Genomic DNA, 13,339 nt, shown 5'->3' on the forward strand with positions numbered 1-13,339 from the left:
ATCCATTGTTGGTAAAGGACTAATTAACAGTTAGCAGCACAACAGGTTTATACTCAATAGATAATATAAACAAACTGGAAAAAAAGCTCACAAAATTAAAAAAAAAACTGATATAGTGCAAAACAAAGCTCAAAGTTTCCAGTTGGCTCAAAGCTCAGGCAGTTCGTAGTTGGAGTTTAGTTGACATTTATAGTATTCAAAAGCCTGATGGTTGTTGGGAGGAAGCTGTACCTGAATTTGGAGGTTACAGTTTTTGGACTCCTGCACCTTCTTCCCGATGGCAGGAGTGAAATGTGAGTGGGGCCAGGGTGGTGTGAGTCTGCCCAAATGTTTCATGTGTCCGATATCACTTACATTAATCTGTCTATTCATCTCCTGGCTGTTTTGAGACATTTTGCGGTGGTGTAAAAATACCTAAGCATTTTCCTAAGCAGCAGCCTTTGCGGTCGTTTTACACTTCATGCTCTTTGAGCTGTCAGTGAGAGATGCAAGTCCTTTTGACACTTTATTTTGCTATGGCATGGTCATAGTAAACAGTTATGCCTGCTACTGCACAAAATATATAACAACTTCACATAAAGATTAAATAAGTAGCATAGTTAACGATACTCTAATTATATTTGCAACACTCAGCAATCTGCAAAACATATCTAATAATAAACCTGTTGAAAAATGCTTTAATTTTGCTTGGAAGGTGCAGTGAAGTTTATATAAGGAAACATTAAATATATTGGGATAGAAACAAAATGCTGGGGTAACTCAGCAGGTCAGGCAGCATCTCTGGAGAAAAGCAATAGGTAAAGATTTGGGTCAGTACCATGCTTCATTAAATATATTGGTTTGCACATAAGAGTGAGTTTCACACTTTCTAAAGCTGTACTTTACCATCTTTAGTTTTGCTAATTGTCTAATACCATCCCGCCATTCGGGTCAGTTCAGTCTAAAGAAGGGTCTCGATCCAAAACGTCACCTATTACTTTTCTCCAGAGATGCTGCCTGAGTTATTCCAGCATTTTATTTTATTTTATTTTTTAAATATTTGTATTAAAAGCATATGTAGAAATAGTAATAAAGGACAAATTGGTTACAGAGTTCTTACATAGCTTCAATTTTTAAAGTTTTTTTTAAAGGAAAGAAATAAAGAAAGAAAGAGATAAGAGAAACTATAAACTAATAGAAAGAAAAAAAGCAAGAGAAAGGAGATTACAAATATGAAGATTGTGGAGATAGATCCGGGAGATGTTGAGTATAGTTGTTCATCCAACCCTAAACTCAAGTTTTTTACTTTAATTTTGTGCACCAGTTTACTTTTTAAAAAATTCAATAAATGGAGACCATATTTAAAAAAATAGTTCTGGTTTGTCAATTAAGACAAATCTTATTTTTTCCAAATGCAAGGTCTTGGTCATTTCCGTAATCAACATTTTAATTGTGGGGTTTGCTGGATTTTTCCAAAATTTGAGTATTAATTTTTTCATAGTTATTAAACTGTAATCAAGAAAGTGTCTCTGGCTTATCGTAAAATTTGTGCTATGTTCTGATAATCCTAATATTATTAATTTTGGATCTGGGTCCAGTTGATTATAGATAATTTTAGATCTAATTTTTAAAATGTCCGTCCAAACATTTTGCATTTTTAAACATTACAAAAGTGTGAGTTAAATTGGCTTCTTGAAATACTCCAGCATTTTATGTCTCCCATCCTTCCATTCCCCACAGTTCACCACCTTGTATTTATGAAACCTGCAGGCTATTTTTGCTATCTTTTCCCAAGTTGTCCTGTGATTATCACAAGACGCACAATACACAGAGCCTGGGATGACATCCTAATCCTTTGGCATTCTTATTTTGTTTATTTCAGTTTCCTGCACCTTTGTGAGCCAGGTTTATCTGGGACACAGGGTGGGTGGGATAGTTGTACCCATGCCAGCACTTTGAGAGGTACACAGAATCTCGTCTTTGGTAGATTGGTAAGAGGTAGTGAAAACTGAAGTTGCTACAGTCAATCATATTCAATGGTGCTTGAGTCCAGCACTGGATTGAATTCAGTCATAGACTGTTGTACTCGGTGTTAATATGTTCTACTCTATGATATTATACTATTTTAAAATTAATAGTACTTTGCAAAGTGATGCATTAAAGTACCAAAGGCTCAGAGAAAATTGAAAACAAATGGAGGCGAACTATTAATGCAGTAGTCATCAAAAACAACCTCCCAAGTTTGTTGCATTCGATTCCCTTCCCCAGCAAGACACCGCTGATTGCTTAATTATACGACCAGCAATGATTAAAATTCATGGTACAGAGAGGAATCCTATCATGAAAAGCAATGCTTTGAAAAGACCATAATGCATAACTCAGTATGACCTAAAAGAAACCGATTTGTTGCATTGTTATCAAAGCTAATAGTGTGAAAATGAGACAAAGCATTAAAACTGAATTAACAATACCCCTTTGCTCTTCATGCGGCAATGGCCATCTGACATAACTAATGAACACAGTGTTTTGATATCTGAGGGACATTAACTGATAAATTTATGTCTGTGTTTATTTTTAGAGCCTGGTTATTATGAAGATGGTAGTTTTGGAATACGGATTGAAAGTATATTTCTTTTAGTTCCCGCACAAACCAAGGTAAATTATCAGCCGGTTAGTTGTCTTATTCTGAGTAATTTGGTTTTTAAAATATGAGCCATGGTAAGACTGTTGGCTGTTCTTTTGACCTCTGTTGGATGTTGTTCAAGCCCATTTAATTTACTTTAATCTACTTTGTAGTTTAGTTTAGTTTGAAGATGCAGCAAGGAGCACCTTTTGGAGCACCGAGTTCATACTGACCACCCATCCACTCCCTACACAAGGGGCAATTTACGGAAGCCAATTAACTTACAAACCTGCATGGCTTTGGGATGTGGGAGGAAACCAGAGCACGTGGAAGAAACCCCACACGGTCGCAGGGTGAACATGCAAACTCCATAAAGACAGCATTATGGTCAGGATTAAACCGGGCTGAGAGGCAGTATCTCCACCAGCTGCACCACTGTGCCGCTTGTAGCAATTGAAATAGAGTCCATTCACATCGCACCAGGAGTATTGGGAAATAGAGGTTCTTGTTCTGTAAGATGTAGGGCAATATGTGTTCAGTTGTGGCATGGGTTACATGCAGCTCACCTTTCACTGTTGCAAACTTCCATTTCACAAACCAACCATCTCCATGGTCTTTTTATGTTTGGCTGTGACAGCTTTGACAGTCCGGAGTCGCCTTCCAGAGGGAAGTGATTCAAAGAGTTTGTGGCCAGGGTGAGAGGGGTCAGAGATGATCTTACCTGCTCGCTTCCTGGCCCTTGCAGTGTACAGTTTGTCAATGGAGGGAAGGTTGTAGCCAATAACCTTCTCAGCTGATCGGACGATTCGCTGCAGCCTCCGATCTTACTCCTCAACTTCTCAGAGTACCTTTCCTTGGCAGCTCTGATTCCTCTTCTCAGCTTGTACGTTGCTTGCCTGTAGAGGTCTGCATCCCAGTTCCTGTAGGCTTCCTCTTTAGACGGTCGGAGCTGTCTGAGTTCTGCTGTGAACCAGGGCTTGCCATTGTTGAACCAGGTCTGGGTCCTAGTGGGGATGCCACTGTCCTCACAAAAGCTGACATATGATGATACAGTGTCTGTGTACTCATCGAGGCTTGTGGTTGCTTCCCTGAAAACATTCCAATCCATACAGTCAAAGCAGGATTCTAGGTTCTCAATGCCCTCGCTTGTCCACCTTTTCGTTGTTCTCACCACAAGCTTAGCGGACTTTAGTTTCTGCCTGTAGGTTGGAATAAGGTGAACTAGACAATGATCAGAAAGACCCAGACCTGATATGCATTCATGATTGACGGGGAACAGAACGATATGCGTTCTTGATTGACGTGTAACAGTGGTAAGGTGTTCTCTCCCCTCTGGTGGGGCAGGTAACCTGAAATCTGTACTTTGGAAGGTCACGACTGAGGTCAGCTTTGTTAAAGTCCCCCCCAAACAATGACCATGGAGTTCGGGAAGTCACTCTCTACCCTCATTACCTGACCAGCCGAGTTACGTTTGCGCCTCATGTACGCAGGGGGGGGGGGGGGGGGGGGGGGGAAATGTAAATTCCAGCGAGAATAAAGCAGAGTAATCCCTCGGAGAGTAGAAGGGTTTGCAGTTTATAAAGAGGGATTCTAGGTTGGGAGAGCAGAAGTTTGACAGTACCGTGATGTCGCTGCACCAGTCCTGGTTGGTATAGAAGCATATTTCGTCGCCTCTAGATTTCCCCGCTGCCTCCACTTTGCAGTCGGCTCTGTGAAGTTGGAAGCCAGCCAATTACAGCGTACTGTCGGGGGTCGACTCACAAAGCCAGGTCTCGGTGAAATACAGGGCAGCGGCTTGAGAGAAGTCCTTGTTTGTCCAGCGCAGGAGTTGCAGTTCGTCCACTTTGTTATTGAGAGAACGTACGTTTGCCAGAAATATGCTCGGGGGTGGTTTGCGTGATCCTCGTGGCTGGAGTCCGGTGAGTGCTCCAGAGTGCTTCCCATGGGTCCTCCTCCATCTCAAGACCTTGAATGCAGCCAGAGCCCCACTGACGAGTATGTCCAAATAATCCAGCGAGTGAGAGAAACCGGAACGATGTTTGGAGGTTCTGTATGTCCGATGTTTATGAGTACCTCTCTCGTGAAAGTAATTTTCACAAAGCACACAAATGAACACACACATACACTACACTGCCACAGCATATTGCCTCCATCTTATCCATTCCTTGTCCTAAAGCCAAACAGCAAGAGTTTATGTGGCCACAGACTGTGCCCATGAAACCCCTCTGAAAATCTTTGCCAAGCAACAAATCACACCTTCCCACCACCTTTGCCACTTATCAACACTATCTTTTTTTCCCTCAGTATTATTTTAGTATTCTTGCCATTCAGAAACATTTTACAAACCATTAAAAAGTAAATAATTATAAAAAAGATGAAAATGTCTGAAGATATTATCACAAATGTGGCGGTACATTGGTGCAACTGGAAGCTGCAGGTTGACAGTGCCAAAGACCCAGGTTTGATCCAGACACAGGGTGCTGTCTGTGTGGTGTTTGCACATTCTCCCTGTGACCGTGTGGGTTTCCTCCAGGTGATCCGGTTTCCTCCTACATCCCAAAGACGTGCAGGTTTGTAGTTAATTGTCTTTTGTAAGTTGCCCCTAGTGTGTGAGATAGGAGCAGCATAGAACTAGTGTGTGGGTGATAGATTGTCAGCGGGAACTTGGTGGATCGAAGGGCTGCTTACACGCTGTATGTCTAAACTCTAGTGTGAATGGGTTGGCGTGGACCCAGTGGGCTGAAGGACCTGTTACCATGCTGTATCTCTAAAGTAAACTAAACTAAAAATATAAAAGAAAACTCAAATAATTAGAAAAAGTAACATACATTTGTCTTTTTTTTCCCTCGTCACTTTGCTGAGAAATTTCAGCAAGTCTCCACACAGCTTGGAATCCCCACAGTGTGCACTGCCAGGAATTTGTAATCAGAACGTGCAAAGCAAGATTGGAAATTCTGCACATACGTGGGTGTCGTGACATTTGTGAAAGCTTGTATATTGATGCCATATGGAATTGCCAGCAAATCTGCAAAATCAAAGCCAATATTTATTTTTCTTTCAGTTTTATCTATCGTAATCCGATCCCCCCCCCCCCCCCCCCCTTGCGATTACTTTGCTGCAAAATGTTTCACAAAACATGGGGGGGATTGTCCCCCGCCTCTCAAAACATGGGGGGACAGGTGTGTCCCCCCCCCCCAGGATTTCCGCCCATGGTTCCTGCTAACTGCAAAATCCAACTGTAAACTTTTCCCAACTGCACTGCTCTCTGAATGAATCAAAAAGAAAGCGGTGCACCAAACAGCATAAACAGGGTAAAAACGATGAAGGAGATCATTAACTGTATTTAATTATCTAATTCATAAGAAATAGGAGCAGAATTAGGCCATTCAGCCCATCGCGTCTGCTCTGCCATTCGAGCATTCTCCGATACAAACTCCATAGAGACAGCATCCGAGGTCAGGATCAAACCAGGGTCTCTGGCGCTGTAAGGCAGCAACTCTACCACTGTATCATGATGCACTGGACTACATACAGAAGTCTGCAATTTCTTGCGGTTTTGGGCAGAGCTATTCTCAAACCAAGCTGTGATCCGACCCGACAGTCTGCTGTACGGTGTCTCTGGTGCATTATAAGATGCACTAGACTAGGATTTTTATTATTGCATTCAAATGCAGGTGCAGATTTTTAAATCTGCCGTGGGTATTCTAGGCTTTTGTTTTGCATGGAAACAACATCTGAATACAGATGTTCAGATGTTGAATTTGTTCTAATGGGATATTATTAGCATGGTTTATGAAACAGCAGCAGCCTCAAAGCATGTTCTTCAGGGATGCTTTGTTTAAAATGCCAGACTTCAATCATCTATTTAAACCCCAACAGCCTGCAATATACTCTTATAATCAGCTGTCAACTGAGCAATTTATTTGTTAAGAGCCCTTTCAGCCTGTCGTGGACAGTTCATTTATATCAGAGTTGTACATTTTCCCTTGGTTATCGCCGTTTAGTGCAGGCAGTTTGCTCATGCCTTTCTTCATGAATTCTTGAAGGAAGTCATCATTCATACCCCTATTCCGAGTTAATTTGCATTTTTAATAATATTTGCCTCTGGCTGTCCTTTTATCATTCAAATTGTGACGACTTTTTATTTGCCTTTTGAGATTTTGCCTTTTGCGTTATTTGTTAAGGGATTTCTTTCCAACCTTCCAAAAACAAGAAATATTGGAAATACCATTAAAAAAAATGTGTGTAAGTCTCAAATGGCGAAAAGACTTGCATCACATATTAAGTAAAGTCGTAGGAATTGATTGTGATTTTTTTCACACCTCCCATTCGTACATTGCGATTAAAACATAGAACAGTACAGCACAGGAACAAGTCCTCTGGCCCACAATGCTTATGCCGAACATGCTACTAAGATAAACTAATCTCAGCTGCAATAATCCATATTCCACCATTCCCTGCCTATCAATGTGTCTATCTAAAAGTTTCTTAAACACCACATCATATCTTTTCCATCCCCACCAACAGCGCATCCAGGCCCCAAATCACTCTCTGTGTAAAAAAAAAAAGAGTAACTCAGTGGATCAGGCAGCATCTATGGAGAACAGGAATAGGTGACGCTTTGGGCCGAGGCTCTTCCTCACACGAAATATTTGCTGGTCGCCAAACATTTTAACTGCCTTTCCCATTCCCATACTGACCCTTCTGCCCTGGGCTTCTTCCACTGTCAGACTGAGACCACACACCAATTGGAACAGCATCTCATAATTTGCACGGGCATCTTACAACCCAGTGGCATGAATTTTCATTTGTCTAATTTCAAGTAACCCTTGTCTTTCATAGAAATATAGAAAATAGGTGCAGGAGTAGGCCATTCGGCCCTTCGAGCCTGCACCGCCATTCAATATGATCATGGCTGATCATCCAACTCAGTATCCTGTATCTGCCTTCTCTCCATACCCCCTGATCCCTTTTGCCACAAGGGCCACATCTAACTCCCTCTTAAATATAGCCAATGAACGGGCCTCAACCACCTTCTGTGGCAGAGAATTCCAGAGATTCGCCACTCTCTGTGTGAAAAATGTTTTCCTCATCTTGGTCCTAAAAGATTTCCCCCTTATCCTTAAACTGTGACCCCTTGTTCTGGACTTCCCCAACATTGGGAACAATCCTCCTGCATCTAGCCTGTCCAACCCGTTAAGAATTTTGTAAGTTTCTATAAGATCCCCCCTCAATCTTCTAAATTCTAGCGAGTACAAACCAAGTCTATCCAGTCTTTCTTCATATGAAAGTCCTGACATCCCAGGAATCAGTCTGGTGAACCTTCTCTGTACTTCCTCTATGGCAAGAATGTCCTTCCTCAGATTAGGAGACCAAAACTGTACGCAATACTCCAGGTGTGGTCTCACCAAGACCCTGTGTGAATGCTAACGTACCATTCGCTTTCTTCACTGCCTGCTGCACCTGCATGCCTACTTTTAATGACTGGTGTACCATGACACCCAGGTCTCGTTGCATCTCCCCCTTTCCTAATTGGCCACCATTCAGATAATAGTCTACTTTCCTGTTTTTGCCACCAAAGTGGATAACCTCACATTTATCCACATTATACTGCATCTGCCATACATTTGCCCACTCACCCAGCCTATCCAAGTCACCTTGCAGTCTCCTAGCATCCTCCACACAGCTAACACTGCCCCCCAGCTTTGTGTCATCCGCAAATTTGGAGATGTTGCATTCAATTCCCTCGTCCAAATCATTAATATATATCGTAAATAGCTGGGGTCCAGCACTGAGCCTTGCGGTACCCCACTAGTCACTGCCTGCCATTGTGAAAAGGACCCGTTTACTCCTACTCTTTGCTTCCTGTCTGCCAGCCAGTTCTCTATCCACATCAATACTGAACCCCCAATGCCGTTCTCTACGTCCCTCTCCCATGCTAGTCGTCCTGCTAGTTTCATTGTTTGCATCCATAGGTCACTTCGTTATCACCTCTTTCGCAGCCAACAATGGACCATTGTGGGCTTCACCTTTCCTTGCTCATTGGTGCCGCCTCTTGATTTGTTCTGAACCTTGTCATATCTCTACTTTCCCTCTCTCCTGACTCAGTCAGAGGAAGGGTCTCGACCCGAAGCGTCACCCATTTCAGAAATGAGATAAATAAGAAAAGTTAAGATTTGTATTCACAGTTTTAACAAAGGAAGGTACAGATTTGTAGTGCTAAGTGTGCCAATCTGGCTTCATTACAAGTTTTATAGTCTCAGTGATTGCTGGAAAAAGTGAGCTGTTTGTTATGGTAATCTCTGCCTTGTCTTTCATATGAAAACCCAGCATGATAATGCACGACATGCCCTGAATTAAATTATCTTTGTTTTTATTTAGTACCGGTTTCTGAACAGAGAGAGCCTGAGATTTCAAGCATTGACTCTCGTCCCAATACAAATCAAAATGGTGAATGTCAAGCAACTCACAGAAAAAGAGGTAAGAATCCACTTTCTCCCTCTCCCTCTAATGACGAGTCTCCACCTGAAACGTCATATTTTCCTTTTCTCCAGAGATGCTGCCTGACCCGCTGAGTTACTCCAGCATTTTGTCTCTATCTTCAGTATAAACCAGCATCTGCACTTCCTTCTCACTTAAGAATCCACTGTAAATGTTTAGACGTGAAGTAAGGATCTATATTGGGTAAATCTAGAAGCAAGGAACTGCAAATGCGTGTTTGCAAAAAAGATACAAAGTGCAGGAATAACTCAGCGGGTCAGGCAGCATCCTTGCAGAATATGGTCACTGGGAGAATGTGCAAACTCCACACAGGCAGCACCTAAGGGAAGGATCGAACCTGGGTCTTTGGTGCTGTGAGGCAGCAGCTCTATCCACTGTGATATATGATCTGAAACTAATTTTGAAGACACAAAGATCCAATGTTGCAGGTTTATCTAGGAACAGAATTTGATGAAATTAAGTAATTAGTCGTTTACATCTTGTGGACTGGTTGCCTCAAGGTGATATTTGTGCCTGGCGATTATCAGCAGGTTTGTAAAGTTAAGTCCAGTCTGAAGAAGGGTTCCGATCTGAAACGTCACCCATCCAGAGTCGCTGCTTCACCTGCTGAATTACTCCAGCACTTTGTGTCTATCCTCTGTATAAACCAGCATCTGCAGTCCTTTGCTACACATGAAAAGTTAATAGCAGCTCATCAAATTCTGCATCTAAACATTTTAATTTGTCATTTAAAATGATCGTCAAAACCAGTTTTAAGTCTATGAAAATTCACTTTGTTTACAATCTGTGTTGTAAATCCCAAATGTATGTTGAGAAATAATGGAGGAATGTGAGAATTAAAGTAAGAAACTTTACTTCTGAAGCAAGGTTCCGACCTAAATCATCATCAGTCCATGTTCTCCAGAGATGCTGCTGGACCTGCTGAGTTACTCTAGCACTTTGTGTTCTTTTGAGTAAACTAACGCCTGCAGTTCATTGTTTCAACACTATAACTAGAACATTTAGTTTATTTTAGAGATACAGCGTGGAAATAGTTCCTTCGGCCCAGCGTGTCCACGCCGACCAGCAATCACCCATACGCTAGTTCTATCCACACACTAGAGACAATTATACAGAAGCCAATCTTTAGAATGTGGGAGGAAACCGGAGCACCCAGAGAAAACCAACATGGTTATGGGGAGAACATACAAACTCCGCACAGACAGCACCCGTAGTCAGGATCAAACCCGGGTCCCTGGCGCTGTAACTCTACCACTAGGCAACAGTCCCTATTTGTTACTTGGAGAACTGATATATGGAACAGACAATTTATTGTAGATTGGGTTTACATGAACAAAGTATGGGGGAGCAGGAATACACTGGGGCAGATGAAGCTTTGTGCTATTATATTTTTCCTGAACAAAGATTAAAATTTTACCAGGTAAATAATTGGATTAAAAATAATCTTTATTTCCTACAATATATTTGAACAGGATGTGTGTGAGTTGACAATTGCAGACTCATGCTGACACCCTGAACAATTATTTGACACAAAGGTAATTCTGTGGATGCATATGTGATTAGAACAATTATAGATCTATCAGGCACCCATTGGAGTGTGGGAAACCCATCTGGCTTTAATGCTCGCAATCTGTAAAAATATCGGGTCTCAGACACTAATGTATGATTTGTTTGAAACATTATTCATTTGTCATGAGATACAGCTCCATTTGATCACTCAACAGCTTTGTTTATTGTGCGTAGTATTACGATGAATAATGACCCCTGTATCAATGTCCTTTAGCGTGAGTGGCTTAACCATTACCACCAGTTATGCAGAGAGGTGATTGGAGCAGAACTGAAGAAACAAGGAAAAATGGAGACACTACAGTGGCTCATGAAGGAAACCGAGCCAATCAGCTGATGGGCAGAATGAAGTTTGTGAAAGGCCATCTATTATCATTCACACTCTTATAACCCACCGTAAACATACTCAGCAGAGTTGGCAAAATCGAAGGTAGATACTAAATGCTGGGAACTCAGCTATCAGGAGGCATCTCCGGAGAAAATAAATAGGTGACGTTACTGGTCGATACACTTCTTCAATTTTAATAAGGGTCTCGACCTGAAACATCATCAATTCCTTCTCTACGGAGATGCTGCCTGACTCGCTGATTTACTCTGGCATTTTGTGTCTATCTTCACTATAAACCAGCGTCTGCAGTTCCTTCCTATACAGAGAACCCAACATATGTCATATAATCTCAAACTAAGATGATGCCTCCTTCAAAGTTATGATGTGATTCTTACAAAAATAAAATATTTCATGCTTCTAAGTTTTTGGTAACTCCACTTTCTTTTGAATTTATTTTCAAAACAAAATCTTGTATTTCCGTGCATGAAATCTTTGAACGATATCAGTTTTAAAGAGATGTTTTAGTCAATGGTTTTAATTGTGTTTGTCCAAAAAGTGAAGAAGAAATCCAAGTAGTTTGAGTGACTGAGGCACGGTTCAAGTCTGAAATCACTGTGAATAGCTTTATTACTTGAGATGAGACTTGAATTTGTAGAAATGCTGATGTATCTATCCATCCTGTCCACCCCGTCATGTTCAACATCCACCTTCAGATCGCTCATTTACATTTGTTCATGCATCTGAATTTAATTGAATTGAATTGAATTGAATTGAATACATTTAATTAACCAAGTATGTATACACACAAGGAATTTGCCCTGGCACTTTGCTCGCAAGTAACAACACGATATACAGTAGCCAATTAAAAATAAAACATTATAATTTAAACATGTGAAGAATGAAATAAAATACCAGAGCAAAAGGAGGCTACAGACTTTTGGCTGTTGAGTAGAGCTACTGCTCGTGGAAAAAGGCTTTTTTTGTCTGGCTGTGGCGACTTTGACAGTCCGGAGTCGCCTTCCAGAGGGAAGTGTTGCAAAGAGTTTGTGGCCAGGGTGAGAGGAGTCAGAGATGATCATACCCGCTCGCTTCCTGGCCCTTGCTGTGTACAGTTTGTCGATGGGGGGAAGCTTACAGCCAACAACCTTCTCGGCTGATCGAACGATATGCTGCAGCCTCTAGATGTCATGCTTGGTGACTGAGCCAAACCAGACCATGATGGAGAAGGTGAGGACAGACTCTATGATGGCCGTATAAAACTGGACCATCATTGCATGTGGCAGATTGTGTTTTCTCAGCTGCCGCAGGAAGTACATCCTTTGTTGACTGTGGAGTCGTTGGTGGCCTCCCATTTCAAGTCCTTGGTGATGATGGTTCCAAGGAACTGAAATGACTCCACAGATGTGAATGTGGTGTTGTTGATGGTGAGTGGGGTGAGGGGAGGGGGAGCTCTCCTAAAGTCTACAATCAGTTCCACTGTCAAGAGCATTTAGCTCCAGGTTGTTGCGATGGCACCAGGACTCCAACTGTGTCACTTTTTGTCTGTAGGCAGATTCCTCCCCATCCTGGATCAGTCCAGTCAGGGTTGTGTCGTCCGCAAACTTGAGAAGCTTGACAGAGGAGTCTGTGGATGTGCAGTTGTTGGTGTAGAGAGAGTAAAGGAGAGGGGAGAATACGCAGCCTTGCGGAGCTCCTATGCTAAGTTAGAATATAGAACAGTACAGCACAGGAACGGGTTTTTCGGCCCACAGTCTGTTCCGAACAGGATGCCAAATTAAACTAATCTCTGCTTGCACATGATCCATATCTCTCCATTCCTTGCAAATCCAGGTGCTTATCCAAAAGTCTTATCCTTAAATGCCATTATCATACCTACCTCCCCACCACCACGGCAGCAATTCAAGGCACCCACAACACTCTACATATCTTTTTTTAATTTAAACACACACTAATAATAATTAAAAAAAAAAAAGAAAAAACAGACAGACTGTTGGCAGGGCTGCCAATCGTGCAGCGACTCTGGTGAGGCAGGGCTGGATCTCAGGGGGAGCAGTGAAAGCGGGCCTCACCAGATTCTGATAACTGCTGGGCATTCCCCGAAAGGCTGCCACATTTGTCCCCTTTTCGCAAACACCTAGTGCCTGAATAGCTGCCTCGTTTGCTTCTATTCATTTACAGGCACAACTGGCATGTTCCTTCCAGCACATCAATTCCAAGAGAAATGTAAGGAGTAGCATCTACCACCCCAGGGCTTTTTTTAATCTCAGAAAATGCTTCAATTGAAATGGAGTGTGGAGCATCCTTCTCAAAGTTGCCCTCCTGCAGAAATTTGTTTCCATTTC

General features: G+C 42.0%; 1 protein-coding gene across 1 annotated transcript in view; it reads left to right on the forward strand.

Moving 5' to 3' along the window:
• Nucleotides 1-11,418, forward strand: part of xpnpep1 (X-prolyl aminopeptidase (aminopeptidase P) 1, soluble) — a 59,073-nt gene extending 47,655 nt beyond the window's left edge. Inside the window, exons 19-21 of the mRNA XM_055646976.1 lie at nt 2,558-2,634; nt 8,984-9,082; nt 10,887-11,418. Coding sequence (XP_055502951.1) covers nt 2,558-2,634; nt 8,984-9,082; nt 10,887-11,006 — 296 coding nt within the window. The 3' untranslated portion in view covers nt 11,007-11,418. The remainder of the gene's footprint in view (nt 1-2,557; nt 2,635-8,983; nt 9,083-10,886) is intronic.
• The last annotated feature ends 1,921 nt before the right edge of the window (nt 11,419-13,339 follow it).

This window comes from Leucoraja erinacea, chromosome 15, assembly GCF_028641065.1.
Source record: "Leucoraja erinacea ecotype New England chromosome 15, Leri_hhj_1, whole genome shotgun sequence".
Lineage (NCBI taxonomy): Eukaryota > Metazoa > Chordata > Chondrichthyes > Rajiformes > Rajidae > Leucoraja > Leucoraja erinaceus.